The sequence below is a fragment of the Triturus cristatus genome, chromosome 8, assembly GCF_964204655.1.
Source record: "Triturus cristatus chromosome 8, aTriCri1.1, whole genome shotgun sequence".
Taxonomy (NCBI): domain Eukaryota; kingdom Metazoa; phylum Chordata; class Amphibia; order Caudata; family Salamandridae; genus Triturus; species Triturus cristatus.
The window spans coordinates 245,784,107-245,807,277 of NC_140591.1; the positions used below are offsets into that span (position 1 = coordinate 245,784,107).

The window sequence follows — 23,171 nt, forward strand, 5'->3', positions numbered from 1 at the left end:
CCTCTTCCTTAGCCAGACAGCTTCCACGTCTGCCTCCTCCCTCCCAGTCATCGGGTCCTGTGGAGGGCAACCACAGGCACCAAGGCTGCATGACAGTGCATAGCTGAGCCCCACTTGTGGGTTCGCAGCTCCTCACCACAGGAAATGTTTCACATGCATGTCGCATCTACCATCTTATCGCTTCCCACCCCCCAGAACCTCTGAACCACACTGTCAACTCCCTAATTGAAAATGCTGCTGTTAGCCCAGTAATCTGCTATCAGAGTCATTTCTCAGCGTTGCCTCCATTTCCCAGTGAGTGCTAGCCCACGTAGACTCAAGAGTGCTATGCACAGTCTCCCTCTTGAGAACCAGGCCACTTCATTTTCCGATCAATGAATAACCACATTTGGAAACCCATGTTTACGCTAACATAACAGCGATCTAGAGTGGCAACCTACCTGGCATAATGTTTCAACCCCAGGAAGCCATGCTTTTGCACAAGTTAGTTACTAAACATAAGAATCCATCTCTTTGGGGGAAAACAGAAAAACAAAAAACCTGGGTCCAAAAAACTGAAATAAATGGGTTTATGTGTCTCACAATGGTTGGACACACACAAAAGTGTTTAAATACCCCTCACACACCAAGAATGACCCATGGTGTCATGCTTCATCTTAAAAGGGTCTTCCCGCCCCGCTGCGGGACGGGGCGTGCTACTACCTGCAAGTGTGCGGGATCACTGATGGTAAAGTGCTATGTGTAATGCAGAGGGAGGGTCTGGGGTAAACGTGAATGTGAAATTAAAAAGGACCTGGCCCCTTTGGACAAAAAAACTTTAATAAGTATAGGGGGGCTGGTACTAATAAAAAGGTGGTGCAGAGACTCCCTACTTAATGTGTGGTTACTCCTAATATGTTGTCAACATGTTTCGATGCAAAGCATCTTAGTCAGGACAGGGTTAAGATCCCTCCTTTATGTATGGTATATACTTATGAAGATACTACAAACATAAGTGAAAAATGCAATTAATCATGCATAGATATACAATACCTAATAGTATGCATAAATGTTCTGTAGAGGGAAGAAGGAAAAAAAGACATGTACTAGTTTAGTGTCCCAGGAAATACGAACATTGTACCTGCAAACATAAGAAGTGCGCCACAAATGTGACAAAAACGTGATAATTTAGCCATAAATCTTAATTTGCAGAAAAAGTGCGGTGACCTGTAAGGAAATAAAGACAATACAAAACACTACAAACAGATAACAAAAAACACACACTCTATAAAATGCGTGGGCTATTCTCCAAACTAGAGAACGACCCTGTGGTTATATGAATACATACTTAAGTGTATGTGAGGTTTTAGCCTCATGAACTTCGCGAGTGGAGGAGTCTCAATGCTAAATAAACAAAAGAGAAAATGGACAAAGGAGAAGTAGCTGGTATCTCCTGAATGCTACTAGAAAAAATGCCTTGTCGGTATCCTCGAACGGCTGTGCCGTACTCACGTATCCTTGTACTGCCAATAGCTTAGTGTGCCTCCATCCCGTGGTTCCGCCGATATGCGGGACACTACCAAGCGTGCTCTATTTAACTACAACCAAACATTGGGGAACTCGTTACACCTGGTGCGCTGCACTGGCTTCCGGTGTCGAAGACAAAGGGAGACTAGACTCGTATGAGTAGCATTTTACGGGAACCGGAAGTGAGGACCGGTAGTGAGTGGTCGGCATAGTAACTTCAATGTAAACATCGAGACCAAAGTTATTCCGATGGTGCCAAAAATAACACTGACTGTGAAAATATAGGAATTAAACCACTCACGAGGTATGTTACCAACCATCAATTGACACGGAGGGTGGTTGCGGGCAGTGTTACGAACGTGCTCACGGAGTTAAATAGTCATATGGACGATTGAGAGCAAAGTTATACGGATGTTACCAGGAGTGATACTGACTGTGGAAAAATAGAAATTTTAAACACGTGTCAATCCAAGGAGTTCTGTTGCCAGCCATTGAATAAGACGGAAGGTAAATGCGGGAAGTATTTAAGAAAGTGCTCATAGAGTTGAAAAAACATTTGGTCAATTGAAAAGGGAGCGGTGAATGTTAACGCCCACAGCGTATTGTGTTAAAGGAAACGATCCTGACAACAGACTCGTGGGGAACTATATAATACAGTGGCAAAAATAAAAATAAAAATAATACAGTCTGTGGTTGACACTGGTAGTCAGAAAAGACAGATAGACTGGTTCTGAGTGTCCTAATGGTTATATTAGAAAAAACAAAAATAAAAATAAAAACAAAAATCCACATTTTTGGCAAAGGGTGGTACCAATGTTAAGATTATGTTGCTCACATAGTATCAAAAAAGGAAAGTCGCTGTTTCTGATTGGGTGAGTCATTCAGAAAAGAGTGATCTCGTAGAATGTTTTGCGGGAACTAGAGATGGTACTATGTCAACTGTGACCATGGTATCTCATCGTTCAGACCCATCACATGTGTGCCCAGACGGAACACCCACCGTTGTTCTTTCTCGAAGAGTCCATGGTCGGTGAGTAGTTGTTCTATGACCGTCCATTTAAGGTCATTCACCCCATGGTTCTGAGTCAAAAAATTGGTTGCCATCTTTGTCGTGCTCTTCTTACAGCGAATATTGCTCCTGTGTTCGCCAATTCGAATTTTTACTTGTCTCGTGGTCATGCCTACATATGGCTGAGTCTGCGGGCCTTACATTTGATGACGAGGAGGTTGATAGGATTCTGGCAGCCCTCAACCCCTTTGAGGGTTTGAGTAATACAGACCCTGGGCTTAATAGTTCCGACTGGGATGAACTGACGAACCTAAGGAGAAGACAGATCAAGACAGCGCTGCATGGTCTTCTGATGACAGAGTACCTCAGGGCCAACACAGCACCTAGAGGCTTGATAGTTCGAAACGAACCGTTTATCTTCCAACACGATAAAACTTTCAAAAAAGACTGGTCACTTATATCGTGGCACTGCACAAGGGACTGGCTAGTCCTGATTATCAAGACAGCCACTCGCCTCACCCAGGAGTTAAAGATCGATATACAAAAGATTGAGGTTCAACTGAAGAGTTACCAATCAACCGCTGTCCTCAAAAAAAGACTTGAAGAATTAAATCAAGAGATGAGTGAATACGAAATCTCACTGAAACAAAGCAAGTATAAGAAATTGAAGAAGGACACTGCAGCCTTTAGCCATGAGCGAGTATACCCCTACATTAGGGATGATTATATCCAATGAAAAACAGGCAGTGACCAGGACACGGACAGTGATCTCTCGGATACAGCATCCAATGATTCCTATTCAAGTAGAACAAGTGGTTCAAGAAACCAGAGGGGCAGAGGTCAACAACAAAGACCATACAGATCAAGAGGCAGGGGATGGGGTGGCTATCAAGGTCCAAAGCTATACACCCAATTTCCCTTTGGACCCCCACCTATGGGAGTACCCTTTCAACATTGGAATCCCCCACAAGACTACAACTACTACGGTCCACCTCCTTTTTTAGGGATGCGTCCAGGACCACCACGAGGAAGAAACCGGAGGGGCAACCAGGTCCATTGGAACAGCGCCCAAGAGGATCTGACGAGGGTATCCACACGGAGCATGACAGCAGCATCGAACCAACCATCGACCAGCCGAAAGGACAACTAGTGGTCAACCTCTCAACTGTCACCCTAACCCATCATCAAACGGCAGCATTAGAGAAAGGATTGGGTTTCGTGCCCACCAATAGAGTGGATACATTCAAACTCTGCCTGGAAATTAAAGAGTTCATGCGTAAGCTTAAACTCAAAGTGTTTTTCTCTGATCAAATTACAGTCCCAACCCAGTCATCTGATACGGGATTAAGACCAAAATCCACCTTTACTCCGGTGGACTCCACTTTACCCATTGAACTGCTAACTTTCGAGAAAGCAGTTATGGAAGATCTTAACAGCGCACTCCAAAAAGATCATAAGACATTCCAGAACATGACTAGAGCTGAGAAAGAAGCTCTACAACAACTAGCCAACAACCGGGATATTACCATAAAACCAGCTGACAAAGGTGGTGCTACGGTTATACAGACAACAACCAACTATGACAATGAATGCAGAAGACTACTTAGTGATCAGAGGAACTATGAGATCCTCAAAGATGACTCCACCGAAAATATTCGGGTCCGCATAATGGGGATGGTCGAAGAGGCCACTGCACATGATTGGGTAACCAAAAAAGAGGCTGACTTCCTGATTCAGAAGTCACCTAGAACTCCCTACTTCTACACAATCCCCAAAATTCATAAAAACTTGGAACACCCACCTGGACGTCGCATCGTATCTGGGATTGGCTCAATACTTGAGCCTTTGTCGAAATTTGCGGATGCATTCCTTCGACCATTAGTCCAAGGGACGGACACATATTTGAAAGATACAAAAGCGATCTTACAACTACTTGAAGAGCTTACTTTCGATCCAGCACAACACCTGTTAATTGGATTAGATGTGGAGAGCCTCTACACCAGCTTATCATATGACGATACCTTGGATATCATTGAGGAGGTTCTTTACTCCACTACCTGGAACTATCATACTCCCCGAAATCTGGTAATGGAATACATTACTCTGGCCCTCAAGAAGAACTTCTTTCTGTACCAGGATGTCCACTACCTACAAAAACACGGTACGAGCATGGGGAGTACCTTCGCGCCGAGCCTGGCAGGGCTGTATGTTCATCACCTAGAGTCCCAAAGGATACTTAACCAGCTGAATCCTTTTTACCATAAGATCATTCTGTGGAAACGTTACATTGATGACGTCCTAGTAATTTGGAAAGGGGACTCCGATTCAGTTACCATCTTTATGGATTGGCTGAATGAACAAAATACTTTTCTAAAATTTACACACACATCATCCAACAGTAACCTAGTATTTCTAGATCTTAATATCTATGCAGACGAAGGTAGATTGAAATCCAGTACACATTTCAAACCTACGGCCAAAAATTGCCTTTTGCTATATGATAGCTTCCACCCCAGGCACCTTCGGGACAATCTACCCTATGGCCAGTTCCTCCGTTTACGGAGGAATTGTTCAGAACTGACAGACTTTAGGGCCCAGGCAAAAGATCTGGAGAAGAAACTGTTAGACCGGAACTATCCCGAGTCAATTGTCAAGAAAGGACTCAAGAGAGCAAGGAACAACAATAGGGACTCTCTCTTAGAGAACCATACACCACAGGAAGAGAAGACAAGACCAATCTGTTTCACAACCTATAACACACATTCAAACCAAGTATCCAAGATCATCAATAAAAATTGGAAAATTCTGAACTGTGGCGGCTTGAATCTACCGAAACCCATGTTCTTCCACAAGAGAGGCAAAAATCGAAAAGATATTTTGGTTCATACAAGACCACGTACACTACCGATTCAACAGATTTCAAGAAGTATTATACCACCCGTCAAAGGACATCATCCATGTGGTATGTGTAGCACTTGCGCTCTAACTGCAAAGAGTACCCACATTACCTTCGTTAATGGCACTTCATGGGAACAAAGGAAGTTTACCAATTGCAACAGCAAAAATGTTGTGTACCTTATCACTTGCCCCTGTAAGATGGAATATGTAGGCATGACCACGAGACAAGTAAAAATTTGAATTGACGAACACAGGAGCAATATTCGCTGTAAGAAGAGCACGACAAAGATGGCAACCCATTTTTTGACTCAGAACCATGGGGTGAATGACCTTAAATGGACGGTCATAGAACAACTACTCACCGACCATGGACTCTTCGAGAAAGAACAACGGTGGGTGTTCCGTCTGGGCACACATGTGATGGGTCTGAACGATGAGATACCATGGTCACAGTTGACATAGTACCATCTCTAGTTCCCGCAAAACATTCTGCGAGATCACTCTTTTCTGAATGACTCACCTAATCAGAAACAGCGACTTTTCTTTTTTGATACTATGTGAGCAACATAATCTTAACATTGGTACCACCCTTTACCAAAAATGTGGATTTTTGTTTTTATTTTTATTTTTATTTTTGTTTTTTCTAATATAACCATTAGGACACTCAGAACCAGTCTATCTGTCTTTTCTGACTACCAGTGTCAACCACAGACTGTATTATTTTTATTTTTATTTTTGCCACTGTATTATGTAGTTCCCCAAGAGGCTGTTGTCAGGATCATTTCCTTTAACACAATACGCTGTGGGCGTTAACATTCACCGCTCCCTTTTCAATTGACCGAATGACTATTCAACTCTATGAGCACTTTCTTAAATACTGCCCGCATTTACCTTCCGTGTTATTCAATGGCTGGCAACAGAACTCCTTGGATTGACACGTGTTTAAAATTTCTATTTTTCCACAGTCAGTATCACTCCTGGTAACATCTGTATAACTTTGCTCTCAATCGTCCATATGACTATTTAACTCCGTGAGCACGTTCGTAACACTGCCCGCAACCACCCTCCGTGTCAATTGATGGTTGGTAACATACCTCATGAGTGGTTTAATTCCTATATTTTCACAGTCAGTGTTATTTTTGGCACCATCGGAATAACTTTGGTCTCGATGTTTACATTGAAGTTACTATGCCAACCGCTCACTACCGATCCTCACTTCCGGTTCCCGTAAAATGCTACTCATACGAGTCTAGTCTCCCTTTGTCCTCGACACCGGAAGCCAGTGCAGCGCACCAGGTGTAACGAGTTCCCCAATGTTTGGTTGTAGTTAAATAGAGCACGCTTGGTAGTGTCCCGCATATCGGCGGAACCACGGGATGGAGGCACACTAAGCTATTGGCAGTACAAGGATACGTGAGTACGGCGCAGCTGTTCGAGGATACCGACAAGGCATTTTTTCTAGTAGCATTCAGGAGATAACAGCTACTTCTCCTTTGTCCATTTTCTCTTTTGTTTATTTAGCATTGAGACTCCTCCACTCGCGAAGTTCATGAGGCTAAAACCTCACATACACTTAAGTATGTATTCATATAACCACAGGGTCGTTCTCTAGTTTGGAGAATAGTCCACGCATTTTATAGAGTGTGTGTTTTTTGTTATCTGTTTGTAGTGTCTTGTATTGTCTTTATTTCCTTACAGGTCACCGCACTTTTTCTGCAAATTAAGATTTATGGCTAAATTATCACGTTTTTGTCACATTTGTGGCGCACTTCTTATGTTTGCAGGTACAATGTTCGTATTTCCTGGGACACTAAACTAGTACATGTCTTTTTTTCCTTCTTCCCTCTACAGAACATTTATGCATACTATTAGGTATTGTATATCTATGCATGATTAATTGCATTTTTCACTTATGTTTGTAGTATATTCATAAGTATATACCATACATAAAGGAGGGATCTTAACCCTGTCCTGACGAAGATACATGTTGACAACATATTAGGAGTAACCACACATTAAGTAGGGAGTCTCCGCACCACCTTTTTATTAGTACCAGCCCCCCTAGACTTATTAAAGTTTTTTTGTCCAAAGGGGCCAGGTCCTTTTCTAATTTCACATTCACATTTACCCCAGACCCTCCCTCTGCATTACACATAGCACTTTACCATCAGTGCTCCCGCACACTTGCAGGTAGTAGCACACCCCGTCCCGCAGCGGGGCGGGAAGACCCCTATGATGAAGCATGACACCATGGGTCATTCTTGGTGTGTGAGGGGTATTTAAACACCTTTGTGTGTGTCCAACCATTGAGAGACACATAAACCCATTTATTTCAGTTTTATGGACCCAGGTTTTTTGTTTTTCTGTTTTCCCCCAAAGAGATGGATTCTTATGTTTAGTAACTAATTCAGAGTGGAAGACGCATCCATCTCTAGAGCCCGTGTTGGGCCTTCCCTCTACACTCCCTAATCTTGTTATCATATGCTTTTGCACAAACCAGCTTTTGGAAATGTTAAGCTTACATGTAGCAGGCTGGGCACTTGAATGAAACTGCAATCTGAGCTACTGCAAGTTCTAGAACTAAAATCAATATCATATTTAAAGGGTTTTTGGTCTGTGTAAATTGGTTTAAATTCTGAAGCCCAATTCATGCTGTAAATTGGATATGTTGAGTGTCTAAACTAAAACCTGTGTGATAGTAGCGCTGTGTTTTTAAACCAGAAACAAAATTAGTAGTGCACAGTCAAATTAAGCACAAATTTAATAGTTCATTGTGTATATGTATGTGGACATTTGTGTACTCAGAATTGTACAAAGCAGTATCACAGCATGAGCTAAATACAGTGAATAGTATCTTAAAGAGCACTGTAACAGGTCTGCACGTTATTGTACTTATAGGAAGAAAAGAATGAGCTCCATTCTTTTGTTTTTTAAACTTGGAGAATGCTAAGCGTTGGAGATGGGTTTGAACCGCTAAGTGAATAATCTCACTTTTCTGTGATCCAAACATGTAGCTAAGTGTTTGTTTAATTCTGAATGGAGATAGTTACGAGATATATCAACAAACACATTTCTTTATATATGTATATATATATATATATATATATATATATTTTTATTTTTTTTGTACTTTGTCGACGGTAGTCAGTTGGTTAATTCATAGCAAATTAACATTATTTATGGGTAATTATTTGGGTACCTTTTCAAAAATGTACACAGAACTCTGCAATCACCGGATTCCCTCAACTATTGTTCTCCATTTCAAATTACTTATAGATTGACAAAGTCATTTGGGGGAAGTGAAAGTAGCATCTCCCATTTTAAACCCCTACCAATTTTTCTGCTCTCCGCTACATTAGAAACGGAATTACAGAAAACGTGACTTGAATGTAGTACTTAACTCATGCCAACCTTTATTTATTTGGTTCAAATCTGTTTTGTGCTTCGGGGGAGAGGGGTGTCAGGGGAGCTTCAATGGGTTAGACGTTTGCATGAAGTAAAGACTTTGCTCACAATAGAAGTATTTTATGGTTTGGGTTACAGCTATTTTGACGTTTTTGAGGTATAGAAAGTCCCTGGGCAGACTTACCAAGCGATCATCTTTCATACAGTTGTATATCTCAGATTCGCGAACCATTTGTGAGATAAGCTGTCCGTTGAAGGTAATTCAAGTTTAAAATAAATATGATTGGTTGAGAAAGTTCTTTTTAACCATTCACCATATCAGGATCTATGGATCCCCACACTCTTATTGGTAGTCACAGCCTGAACAATTTTGTTTCCGCTGACAATTCCACAATGTGAGTGACCATGAATGGTCTGTGAACCCTGCTTCCAGAAGGAGAAAAAAATAATGACACAGGAGACTCCATGTCTTGGAAGCAGGGCACTTGATAGATGCCTGCTTCCCAAGCGTATTTCTGGGAATGGGCTGCGTATGCCAAGAGCTCTTGTAGCATGTCCTGTTCATTCAGTCCTCCTCTTCCTTTCCTCCAAGCCTTCATGTGGAGACCTTCACTGCATCCACCTGCTGGAGGTTCTCCCACCTCCGTAACCTGCCAAGTACCACCGTCATCAGACCCCCACACTGTCGCTCACCAGCAGACCCCCACCATACACTGCTAATGAACATCTCAATGACAACATCCATTACATCTCAACTGACACTTTGATGACACTTCTCTCAAATTGGTTTCACTATGATTGTGTGGCCGGATTGCTTAGATGAGATGCAAAATTACACAAGCACCTCCAAAGTCTATGCATTCTGGATCATATAGTTCTGCAAAGTTTGTACACTGGTGTAAACATGTATAATCAATGCTTGATTCGCAACAAATTACTGGTTGTTTTATGTCAGTGATATACAATAAAATTATTAACTTTCTCAGTCTAATAATCCACTTTTATTTATCTTCCCATTTATTCAGCAATATGCATCATCCCAGCCTTCAGACACAGCATTACCAGTGCATCGTCGGTACCGTAGTATGTCAGCAGACACTCGAACGAGACAACCGAGAAAATGTTGACATTGTAATCAAAATTGCACAATAACAAGACAAGGAAGCTAAGCATGTACATGTTAAACATCTCTTTGTATACAGACCGGTGGATGCTCTGCAAAATCAATGGCAAAGTTAAAGTAAAAAATAATATTCCCTAATGTAAAGTTATCTGTTTTAAATTCTGGAAACTGATCATAGTTCTCAAAAAGCACTTTACTGTAAAATACTGTATATTTTTGTAAGATTTTAAAATACCTCACACTGTTTTTTATTGATATGTACATTTTATTGTATCTAATATTAACGAAAAGAGATTATTTTGCTACTCGGTTTAAAATAATGCATGTTTTTCACAATTAAAGTTTAATTGTTTGCCGAATCTTGGATACAATTTGTCAGTTGATTTTATTTTGTAATACATTTGTCCAGCCATCGGTAATCTTCAACATCTATAAACAATGCCATTGAAAATATCTTTACATTTTTTTTTGTATAACATTGTAGCTAGTCTCCTTTACTTAGATCATCAATTACCAAACACATAATAAAGAGAACAAAAAATGCAAAGAATGTAATAACAAAGCGACACTCCTGTTGAGGCATGTTAGGCTAGGCCAATCACTTTCATCTTCTGGAGCTCCTGCACTGCACAAGGCTTGTATGGGGAGTTGAGCTACACGTGGAACGAAACGACAACCTGCAGTGCCACAAAGCACTGAGGTATAAAGGTAAGTTGGAGAGGTCAGCGAACAGCAAATCTGTCTGGATGGGAGTTTGCATTTTGTGTGTTAGTATCTGTATGTTTGTGTATGCTTGTGTCTATGTGTATTGAAGAACCAGAACTCTTTGGGTCTGGCGGCGCAGGGTACGCCCAAGTCTCCGGAGTTCTCCTGCTCAGCTATACAGAGACACGGGACACTCTGTCGGCGTTAGAAGATCAGATTTATTTAGCTGCAGCTAGTACAGTTATCCTAGAAGTACACAAAGTAGGTTCTCAGGATACTGCCACTTCACTCTGTGGCGCACAGGGTTTTATACTATACAAGGTTCAGAAACATTTACCAAAAGCACTCCCAGAACACACAAGAAGGAACCAATAAGGAGAGTTGGAAAACAGGATAGAACCAATAGGAGAGATTGGAAAACAGAAGTGTCAGATGACCCGAAGAAACCTCTCCTCCAATCATGTTTGTCACCCCTCCCTCAAGCTAATTCATTAACAGATTCATAACTAACTTGCAGGTGGCGAGATACGTTTGTGTGTTTTGGAGGACAGTCGTGAAACAAGAGAATGCTAGCAGAAGGCAGTGAAGGCCAGGGGACAAGATAAAGTCAGAAAAGAATGGTGTGAATCAATAGATAGTTGAGACAGGGATTAGGAAAGCCAGACAGGGATTAGTGTACTCGGCCAGTCCTAACCAGCTTTGTAAATAGAGGCAGAAAGCATATTTCGACACCAGGGTGCAGAAAAAGCAGAATAGACTTTGCTCGCCGTGCTGCCTGAGTGATGGCAACATAAAATGGCGGCGGAGCACAAAATGGAGGGTCGATTCGATCGTGATCAGAAATCGAAGTTCCTCAGTATGCATCTGAGACTGTGATTGAAGGGATGTCTGTGTGTTTGTTGCGTTGATGGAGAATGTTCCCTGCGTTTGTTGTGGCCTTGGCCTCAGCTGTAACTCATACAGTAGCTTATATTAGTGACTCTGGCATAATAGTGCTTCTCTTGACATACTTTAGGCACATTGACATTTTGTTAGTATCTCTGGCAACATGGAGATCCTGTCCTAATGATCCCCATCTTTGATATAGTGGGGGAAATCTGCAGCTTTGACGGGTATAACTGTGGGTCTCGCCTAAAGGTGCACATTTCAATCTTTACATAATTATGGCTGTCCCTGCATAATATTGCCCCTGGGATAATGCTGCCCACCTTAACATTTTGTAGATACTTTAATTACTTAAATATATTTGCAGCTATCCCTTGCATAAGGGTCGCCATGGCCTAATAGTCACTTTCTTGAAATATGTTGGACTCCCTGAACATTACTGAGGGTATCACTGACATAATGGTGGCCTTATAATACTGATGCTCTCTTTGATATTCTTCCAAACCTTGCATTTGTGTTATTCTCCCTGGCCTAATGGTAGTCTGAGTTTACTTGTATCCATACGTGGTATAGGGGACATTCTGGATATGATCGTGGCTATCCATGAAACAATGGTGTTAAGTGCAGTCATTAAGGCAGGCTTTATCATTCACCAACAATATAATAGGGTACCCCAGGCTTCCTTGTCATAGAGGTAAAACCGTCCACCTCTGATTTGGGCCCTGGATTAGAAAGTTAAACACGGCACACCTAATATAAATTACATAAATATGTATTCTCATTCCATCTAATCTGGCCAGTTTACGTTAATAGATACTCAAACAATACTGCCTGTCGGTCATCTCCTCAAAGCAACATGACATCATTTTTCAAGCCCAAAGGATGCCAGCCGTAGTATCAATGCCCAACGTGCTTCAGCATGGTGAATCAGAAAGGCAAAGGCAGATATTTCAGTGCTCCATTATTCTGTCTGCATTCTGATACTCAATCGCACACCACTTACATCAGTACTACCGCACTCTGACTCATTTAATCGAACATGAACACCATATTAGTGTACCACAAAGTATATTGCAAAAAGTAGTTTAGTTTGTGGTTCAAGTCCATAGTAAGAGAAGTGTGTACTATTATCCAAACCCTGGTATAGAACTGGGAAGCTGAAAATGTAGATGCAACAAGTGCATGTTATGCATCCTCATTTAACAAGGCACAATTCCAAGTCCTTGTATAGTTCAGAGGTGTGAGAGTTCAAAGAAAAACTGCATCTCTGTTCCTTTCTTTGAAAGAGTAAGGCATTACCTTAGACCTTTTCTAGGATGTCTGCTTAAAATCACCCATAGGATGATCTTTCTATCCAAAGAGTAGTATCAGTTTAGTTGAAAGTTTAGATTCCTTAATGGTCTGTTTAATGGGCTTTCCTAGTGTTCATGTCAATGAAAGTAACAAGGACAGGTAAACAAGTACACCACAGGTTAAGGCTTATAGTTGGTATGTTGTCTCAGTTTCCACACCTCTCCGTTGTCTCAAAGATGAGGGTTTTGGTTATCACAATTAGATGACAAACAATATATTTTTCACAATAGAGGGCAAGCTCCATAAGAGACTTTCTTTCTGTTTCTTTGACCATAATTGGCTATGAAATTGTCTATGATGATACGTTTAAAAACAGATCTAGAAGTTTGGGATTTTATCAAACCAATATTTAGGCTCTAATGATGATGATGGTGGTCAGTCAGACCGCCGACCGCCATCGTTTCAGGCAGGGACTGCCTGACAATGAATCGGCATTCCCACCTGCCTTATCAGGATACCTCCAGCGTGCAGGTGGTCGTAAAATGCTTTTTTCTACTGCAGCTTGTGCTGCGGCCCAGGAAAAGGGCCGCAGCACAAAGCTGCAGAAAAAAAGACACTTTTCAAACATCTATGCACCATGTGGCACATGGATGTGTGGGGGGCAGCATGTACCCCCCTCGCCACTTAGCAGTGTCCCACTAGAACAGGGGCCCTGCTTGGGGCCCCAAAGTCCGTTTCCATCTGCCTTTTCATGGCGATGGGACCGCCATGAAAAGGCAGATGGAAAGGGGCATCCTAATCCCTATGGTGGTGCCTGCGCAGTCGCCGCATACATTGCTGCCCCAACGGACTCCATGAGCCTGTCTATGGCGGCGGTCTTTCCCCTGACATTATCGCTCAGACCGATGCCCTGTATGTCAGTGGCGTCCGCCCAGTGTCATAATGAGGGCCTTAGTGCCTTCCAATTACTCTTAATAATCTTCTTGATCTATTTCAAGAATCTTTCACATGTGATTACAATTGTTATATGTAATAGACGGTTCACTGACATAATTTCAAAACCAGAAATATCATGCAACAAAAATATTGTGTCAAAAATATCATGCACAGAAATATCTTCTTCCTATACATATACAGGTAAGTACAAAAATATCGGAAAAAAATATCGATTTACACTGAAAATATATAAACAAAAATATTGTTTTTTAACATATCCCATACCACTACTATGAGCCCCAAAATAACCCTTTCAAGACTCTTTCCTACTGCACCCCTCTGTGCATCATCTCATACCTCTTTTTACTATTTTGATCCCCCAAAACAAGCCTTTCTAAACCCTCCCTCTGACTCTTTGCCCTCCACCTCCCTTTTACTCATCCACCTCCCTTTTTACTCATCCCAATCCTCCTCCTACTGCTATGAGCTGCTATGAGCTCCAAAACAAACAATCAAAAAAACAAAAAATTCTAAATCCATCCCTTCTATCCCTCCACTATCCTTTTCAATCCAAATAACTGACTAACATATCCACCCCTCAAATTACTTTCATATTTCACTATACTAATTCACCACTAACACTGTATCGGTTCCAGAGTAGCGTGCGACTCGCCGAAAAAGCACTTCAACACCCCATCAGGGGTGCAAACCTTTTTTCCCTTCTCTATCCCTCCACTATCCTTCTCAATCCATATAACTGTCTAACATATCCACCACTCAAATTACTTTCATATTTTCAATATACCAATTCACCACTGATCCTTTATGGGTTAGAAGTGCTACTCGCCGAAAAACCACTTCAACACCCAATCAATGGTAGCAGGCGCTATATAAATGCAAACCTTTTTCCCTCTTCTCTCCCTCCACTATCCTTTTAAATCCAAATAACTGACTAACATATCCACCACTCAAATTACTTTCATATTTTCACTATACTAATTAACCACTAATCCTTTATGGGTTCCGAAGTAGTGTGATACTCGCCAAGAAAGCGCTTCGACGCCTCGTCAGGGGTAGTAAGCGCTATATAAATGCAATTACAATACAATACAATATTGTTGAAAGTATTAAATCTTAACTACTTTAACATATAACATTAATATAATGTAAAATAAATGTAATAATATATTTTAAAATAGATATAAATATATACTAATTTTAAAAAACAGATATATATGTGTGTATATTTATATACACAAATATAATTTTTAATTTATATTGTAATTTTCCCCAAAAAATATTTACAAATATTACAAATATATATATATAAATATATATATATATATATATTCACTGAAAAAAACATAGGTTTCAGGCACGTTCTAGTTAGAAATTAGCATTTAAAAAACCTTTGTAATTCACTGAAAAAACCATAGGTTTCATTGACGTTATAGTTAGTGGGACATTTCACTCATACAAAACCAGAGAAATTCCGCCGTTATAGTTAGTTAAGCTAACTATAACTCATGCCCCCGTAATGCACTGCTGAAGACGTCACATATTACATCATTCATTTAAAAAAAAAATATATATATATATATCTTTATTCAGTTTATAACAGCAATTTTCACCCCCCCAATCCCACCCCCTCCCGGTCAGACAAGTATACATACAATTTCATAATTCACACTGAATCATAACTTTAGGAAACACTGGTTCCAGAATACATTAATTTCAGTAAAAGAGAAACACCCACAACCAGATCCCCATTGATCATTGGTACTCAACTAAGTACAGCCTTACGATTGACACCATTCTATTTGAGGGGTCCAGATTTTCAACCCTCTTTTACGTTGCTTCCTGCCCTTCATTTATAAATGGCAATCTCTATATTAGAGATGGCTAATAGCCTAGCTAGCCACTGTTGAAACGACGGAGCAGTAGAGTCCAGCCACGCTGAGGCTATGCACAACCTGAAAACTGCCATAGCAATAAAGATGAGTTCATGGCCTGCTCTAGCATTACTAGGATCTGCCGCCCCTAATAAAATAACATCACTAGATAATACTATTGTGCTTTGAAGTACTGCGGTCAAAAATGTCCCTATCTCTGGCTTTATAGATGTTACTCCTTCGGCGTTATATAGCATGCATCTTGGGCAACACGTGCCCTTGCCGCTCCCCCACTTAGCAATTTTGTCAGGCGTATAATATAAAAAAAAAACAGGTTTTAAAAAATTGTGCTTGCAGTTTCGTTGACATGAGGATTGTTTGTGACATTAAATAAGCATAATTAAATTCGTCAATCGACATTCCGACTTTTTCCTGCCATTTATGTGAGGTTTTCTCCATATCGTCCGGAAACAGCGCATTGATAAGAGAATATATCCCCCCAATAGTGCTTTTTTTAGCTTGAATTAGTGTTTCTACTATATTAACTTTTTCAAACAAAACCCTGCCCCCCACCTTTTGCGACAAAAAGTCTCTAATGTGAAGGTACTTGAAAAAATCCTGCCAGTCCAGTTCAAAATCTCTTTTAAGTGCTTCGAAGGATTGAATCCCTGCAGAAGAGAGGAGGCAGCCTATCTGGACAATTCCCACCTCATTCCATTTGTGTATACATCTGTCACTAAACATTTCCGGGAGAATTGGATTATCCTTTAGGGGAGTGTAAAAAGAAAGTCGCCCTATACCAAGCATTTTTCTAACAGCCTTCCATACCCTAAATCCACTATATAGCATTTTAAATTTAACCTTCTTGTGATAACTATCGTGCAAGTGTCGCCAAAGATATCCTCTACTCTTACTGCCTAGGATTAACTGAAAGATGGATGGCATACAGTCCCCACCCCCTCCGTTTCCCCATTATTCTGTAATAGCTCTCTACCATATAATAGCACGGATGGCCAATAAGAAACCTTTAAGTTTGGGAGGGCTAATCCGCCTCTATCCTTGGGTAGAGGAAGGAACTTATAGGCCCGCCAGGGTTGTGAGTACGCCCAAATAAAACTTGAAAACATATGTTCTATTGATTTAAGCCAAGACGCTGAGAATTCTAGGCATATTGCTCCAAACAAATACAGAATTTTGGGGAAGAAGACCATTTTAACTGCATTAACTCTACCAATAATAGAGAGGTATAGATTGTCTAGGCGTTGGAGGTCTTTCTGCATTTAATCCGTCATTGGTTTAAGATTTAGATTGACCAGGTTTTCAAGATTCGATGAAATACAAACTCCTAAATATGTAGTTTTTTCTACTACTCGGGAATCCCTCATTTCGCTTTTCTTGTTCAATACAACCTGAGTTTTCCCTTTGTTGAGTGCGTATCCGGACACTAATCCGAAGTTATTAGCTTCACTTTCAATAGCATTCAAAGCCGTGATAGGATCAGGTGTTACAATAGTGATGTCATCCGCATAAGCCAAGGATTTGGTAGGATAATCCTGTGACCAATTTCTCTGTTTCCTTCTAATCTGCAAATGAAAGGATCTATGTAAATTGCGAAGAGGAGCGGCGAGCAAGGGCAACCCTGCTGTGTTCCACGAGATATTAAAAGTTCTTTAATTAAACTGCCATTTACCATAACTACCGCCTTGGGGTTGACATACAGGTTTTTGAACTGCCTGTATATAGCCTTCCTTTCTACCAACTCTGGACATAGCGGCCCACAGGTATTGCCAGGAGACCCTATCGAAAGCTTTCTCTGCATCAAGCAGAACCAGCACCATAGGGTCTCCTGCAACATCCATGCCATCAAATAAAGTGATCACTCTCTGAATGCGGTTAATGGTAGATTTACCTGGGATAAAACCATGTTGGCTTTTAGCAATCCCTTTATGGATAATAGGCGCAATTCTATTGGCCAAAACTTTTGAATATTTATTTGTGTTCGTATTAATAAGAGTAATAGGACGATATGAACCTAACTGTTCCGGAGGTTTATTCTTTTTGGGGAAATTAACTTTCTGATGGATACATCTGCCAGTGGATTCCTCACCTTGTGAATATCCCCTGCGCCAGCAACATTCAGAATCTTTTGTAGCAGTCCACGCCGATGAGGTCGAAGAAGACGACGTCACAGAGGCACGGCTCCGCTCGCGACCCCGCTGACGTCACTGCTGGATCCATAAGAAGACGTCGTCGGCGTGATGACGTCAGTTACCTTTTTTCCGCGCCGTAGACGCTAACGGTTTTCGGGGACTCTCTCTGTAGCTTTGGCTGGTTACTTTGTTTTCCTGCTGGTATCTCTCTTTCTTCTTGTTTGCAGTTGGAAAATGTTGACTAAGAAGTCCGGGTTCAAACCTTGCAGGGAGTGCGTTAAGCACATGTCGAATACGGATCCGCACGAGGACTGTGTCTGGTGCCTTTCATCGGATCATGATGTCAAGGGATGTTCTTGCTGCCGAAAGATGAGAACAAAGGCTCTGAAGGAAAGAGAGGCCAAGTTATTCATTGCCAGAATGAAAAAGGAGAAGAGAGGTCGAAGAAGATCAAGATCGAGGTCGAGATCGAGGTCGGCATCGAAGTCGACGTCGGGGCATGCTTCGAAGTCCAAGAAGCACAAGAAAAAGAAAAGGCCTAGTTCTCGACATCGTTCAGACAGGGATGCGGGTCCGAGATCGACCTCACCTTCTAGACGTCGTAAGGACTTTCTTTCTCCTTCTCCTGTCTCTGTTCCTGCTTCTCCTGTTGGCCTGACCTCGCCTGCGGCTTCACTGGAGCATTCTCCGTCTCCGGCTCCATCTCCGATGCCGGCTCCTTCTCCTGCTCCAGTTGAGGAAGTTCCAGCTCCGGACGAGTCTTTGACTCCGCTGGCTCCACCGTCGGCGCCGATCGGCCCGAGTCCGGTTATGCCTCAGCCTGAGCCATATCCTCCCTTTCCAGGCCCGGGTCAAGATCCAACGCATTATTTAAATGCGATGTATGGGGTCTTTTCTAGAGCTTTGTACCCGTCTGGAGCGCCTTCGGGTCCCATGGGTCCAATGGCTTTCAACTTGGGAGTTCCACAAGCTTACCCTCAAGCTCCTTTTATGCCATTTTTCCCGGCGACGCCGTCTTGGCATTTCCTGGCGCCGAGGACATCGACGCCGCTTCCATCTTCACTGGCTCCGGCTCGACCCCGTATGACTCTGGCTGCTCCTCTGGATCCGGGTTCGACACCGGCTCCGGCGCAATCAGAGTCGGTTATGGCGCCGCCGACTCCTGTTGTGAAAATCAGATCCAGGAGAGAAGCTCAAAGGGTACTAGAAGAACAGAGGTACCAGGTGGAGGAGATGGAAGAAGGTGAGATTATGGAATCTGATGATCTGTTTGAGGAGTTGAAAGAGGCTAGTGGCCTGGACTTGTCACCTGAGTGGGAGATTACTCCTCCGGCTGATACTCCTTCAAAAGATGTGGCTCCCTACCACTCAGTTATTAAAAAAGCGGCTGAGCTTTTGGATCTGCAGTTACCATCTGCTGAGTTTAAGCCGAACATCCTCACAGAGGTTTTACATTCTCCCTCCTCTGTATCAGAACCCTTGCTTCCATTTAATGACGCCATTATTGAACCAGTCATGAAAGTATGGCGTAAGCCCTTCTCTGCTCCTTCGGTCTCTAAAACTGTTGCAAGAAGATATAGGGTAGCTCCAGGGGACCCAGACTTTCTGTCTTCCCATCCTTCTCCGGAGAGTCTGGTAGTTCAGGCTGCTTGTTCTAAAAGATCTTTAGGTGCCTTTCCCCAAGTCCCTAGTGACAGGGATGCTAAAAAACTAGACCAATCAGCCAAGAAAGTCTTCTCTTCTGCCAGTATGGCTTTAAAATCGACAAATGCCACCTGTCTTTTGGGCCGATATATCCATGCTCTAATGGATTCAGCGAAACAACTGGCCCCTAAATTGTCAGAGGAGGATAGACAGAACTTTAATGAGGTGCTATCGGACACTCAGGCGGCTGCTTGTCAAGTAATCCAGAGCGGCCTGGATACTGCGGACTCTGTCGCAAGAATCATGGGCTCTTCTGTTGCCACAAGGAGGAGTGCGTGGCTAAAGTCTTCTGAGTTTTCCCCTGATGTGCAGGCAAATCTTCTGGACTTGCCTTTTGACGGCTCTGGGCGTTTTGGTAAAAAGGCTGATGCTGCACTGGAAAGATTTAAAGAAAGTAAAGCCACGGCCAAATCTCTGGGTCTGCAGACTCAACCTAGGGGTTCGGTTAGGAGGTACAGGGGTTTTGGAAGATCGTCCTTTCGTACTTTCAGGCAGCCCCAGCAGCAGCAGCAACAACAGCAACAGAACACCCTGTATAAGAGCTACAGGGGCAGAATCAGAGGTTGTGCTCGAGGTCGGCAGCTCTCCTCCTCCTCTTCCTCTTCCTCCGTCCCTCCCACCACTGCAAAGCAGCCCTACATCCACCATTCTTGATCATGCTGGTCCTGTGGGGGGCTGGCTTACCCATTTTCTACAAGATTGGGAATCGGTTACTACAGACCTTTGGGTTCTAGCTCTTGTAGAAAATGGGTACGCCCTTCCTTTTTGGGAATTTCCTCAAAATTACCCTCCTTGCCAAGGTGCTTCCTCAGAGGACCATCTTCTTCTCCTCCAGGAGGAGGTCCTAACGTTGCTAAAAAAAGGTGCGATAAGAGGTGGTTCCAGAGCAGGAAAGGGGTCCGGGATGCTACTCCCGGTATTTCCTGATTCCAAAGAAGCATGGCAGGCTGTGTCCTGTCCTGGACCTCAGGATCTTGAATCTTTTTCTGAAGCAAGAGAAGTTCAAGATGCTCTTGCGCAGGTTCTTCAAGCGCTGCAACAGGAGGACTGGATGGTGTCCATCGACTTGCAAGATGCATTTCCACATCCCCATCCTGAAGTCGCACAGGAAGTATCTCCGTTTTACGGTAGGGTCGCAACATTATCAGTTTGCGGTCCTTCCTTTTGGTCTTACTACTGCACCTCGAGTCTTCACCAAGGTGATGGCAGTGGTGGCAGCCCATCTCAGAAGGTCGGGGATTCCAGTTTTCCCCTATCTGGACGACTGGCTGATCAAAGCGGAGTCGCCAGAGAAGGTGCTTCATCATCTGCAAGTTACAACCCAGCTGTTGTACAAATTGGGTTTCTCGATAAACGTGCCAAAATCTCACCTGGTGCCCTCTCAGGGCAACCTGTTCACAGGGGCGGTACTGAACACTACTGTGTGTTGAGCATTCCCTCCTCCTCAAAGAATTCTCAACATACAGGAAATTATTCCCTTGTTTTACAATGGAGCGATCGTTCTAGTCCTGAAGGTCCTTCGTCTGCTCGGTCTGTTTGCTTCCTGCATTCTGTTGGTCAACCATGCACGCTGGCACATGAGGGCCCTCCAGTGGTGCCTCCGCAGGCAGTGGTATCAGCACAAGGGAGATCTCAGGGAGTCTGAGAGGATCTCCAGAGATGCTGCGGCGGATCTGTCTTGGTGGAGCGTGGAGGGCAATCTATCTCAAGGAAAGCCCTTCCATCTACCTCCATTGGTGGCCACAGTGATAACAGATGCATCCACTTTAAGGTGGGGTGCGCATCTGGGGGATCTGGAGATCAAGAGTCTTTGGTCTCCTGAGGAGAGGTTGCTTCACATCAACCTTCTGAAATTACGGGTGATACGTTTGGTGCTCAAGGCCTTCCTCCCTTCCCTTCGCGGTCAGTCAGTTCAAGTCCTGACGGACAACACTACCGCAATGTGGTATGTCAACAAGCAGGGAGGAGTGGGGTCACATTGTCTCTGCAGGGAGGCTCTGCGTCTCTGGTCCTGGGCTCAGGATCATCAGATTTATCTGATGGCAAATCATCTGGCCGGAGTTCTGAACATGCGTGCAGACAGTCTCAGTCGGCAGTTCTCCGCCGACCACGAGTGGAGGCTCCATCCGGAGGTGGTTCGTCACGTCTTTCGGACGTGGGGAGCTTCTCGGGTGGACCTGTTTGCCACTCACGAGAATGCTCGCTGCCCGTCATTCTGCAGTCTCCAGTTTCCGATGCAGGGAGCTTTGGGGGACTTGTTTCAGTTGAGTTGGAGCTCACAACTCCTTTATGCATTTCCTCCCATACCCTTGATTCCTCGGGTTCTGAGGAAGATTCGCCAAGACCAGGCCCAAGTCATATTGATCGCCCCGGATTGGCCAAGAAGGGTGTGGTATACAGATCTTCTCCACCTCTCCTCGTGCCCTCCGCTCCGTCTCCTTCTCAGGGCAGACCTCCTCTAGCAGTCGGAGGGGCAGGTTCTACACCCCCACCTCCAGAGCTTACACCTTCATGCCTGGAGATTGAACGTGGCAACCTGAATTCTTTTTCTCTCCTGCCTGATGTGGTGGATGTAATATTGTCTGCCAGACGTCATTCCACCAAATCTATCTATTCCTATAGGTGGTCTAAATTTGTTCTTTGGTGCGGAGAGAAATCTAATGACCCTTTGAGAGCTCGTTTATCTAACATTCTTTAGTTTGCTCTTTCTCGTTCTCAGCAAGGCTTTGCTGTAGCCACTGTGAAGGGATATTTATCGGCTTTGTCGGCTTTCCTTTGCTTGCCGGATCAGCCGTCATTGTTTAAATCACCTATTGTTTTACGATTCCTTACAGGCCTTACAAACAAGTTTCCGCCAACTCCTTTTATTGTGCCTCAATGGGACTTAAATCTTGTCTTAACTTACTTGATGGGTTCTCCCTTCGAGCCCTTGCACAAGTGTCCCTTAAGGCTGTTGTCTTTCAAAACGGTCTTTCTCATTGCTATTACCTCGGCAAGGAGGGTAAGTGAGCTTCATGCTCTGAATTCAAAACCCCCGTTCTTGACCATTCATGCTGAAAGAATGGTACTCAGGACCAGGGCTGCTTTTCTGCCTAAAGTGGTAACTCCTTTCCATCTGGGGCAATCCATTACCCTTCCTACCTTCTATCCTCCCCCTCACCCTTCCAAGGAGGAGGAGCAGCTTCATCGCTTGGATCCTAAGAGGACGGTGAGTTTCTACCTTGATAGGACTAAAGACTTTCGAGTGGACGACCAGCTCTTCGTGGGCTTTGTTGGCTGCAGGAAAGGCAGAGCGGTGCACAAGCGCACCCTTTCCAGATGGATTATCTTGTGCATCAAGATATGTTACTCTTTGGCCAGTAAGGAACCTCCAGAGGGTATAAGGGCTCATTCTACTAGGGTTAAGTCTTCTACTTCTGCCTTGTCTAGAGGTGTTCCTGTGCAGGACATTTGTAGGGCGGCAACTTGGGCCTCCCTCCACACTTTCGCGAAGCATTACTGCTTGGATTCCGAGGTGAGGAGGGACGGACACTTTGCACATTCCGTCCCTCAGGACATTCTGGTATAGAAGGGTGGACACCCTCCTCCGGGAGTGGGACTGCTGTGGGAATCTTTTCACAAGGTGAGGAATCCACTGGCAGATGTATCCATCAGAAGAACAAGTT

At 43.3% G+C, this 23,171-nt stretch overlaps 1 protein-coding gene across 3 annotated transcripts in view; it reads left to right on the forward strand.

The window, feature by feature from the left end:
- CEP126 (centrosomal protein 126) overlaps window positions 1-10,298 on the forward strand; it is a 315,130-nt gene extending 304,832 nt beyond the window's left edge. For 2 of the 3 annotated variants that reach the window (XM_085621438.1, XM_085621439.1), the window contains exon 12: window positions 9,844-10,298. In XM_085621438.1, coding sequence (XP_085477564.1) covers window positions 9,844-9,945 — 102 coding nt within the window. In that variant the 3' untranslated portion in view covers window positions 9,946-10,298. The remainder of the gene's footprint in view (window positions 1-9,843) is intronic. The other variant, XM_085621440.1, reaches the window with a different exon arrangement.
- Window positions 10,299-23,171: the final 12,873 nt, after the last annotated feature.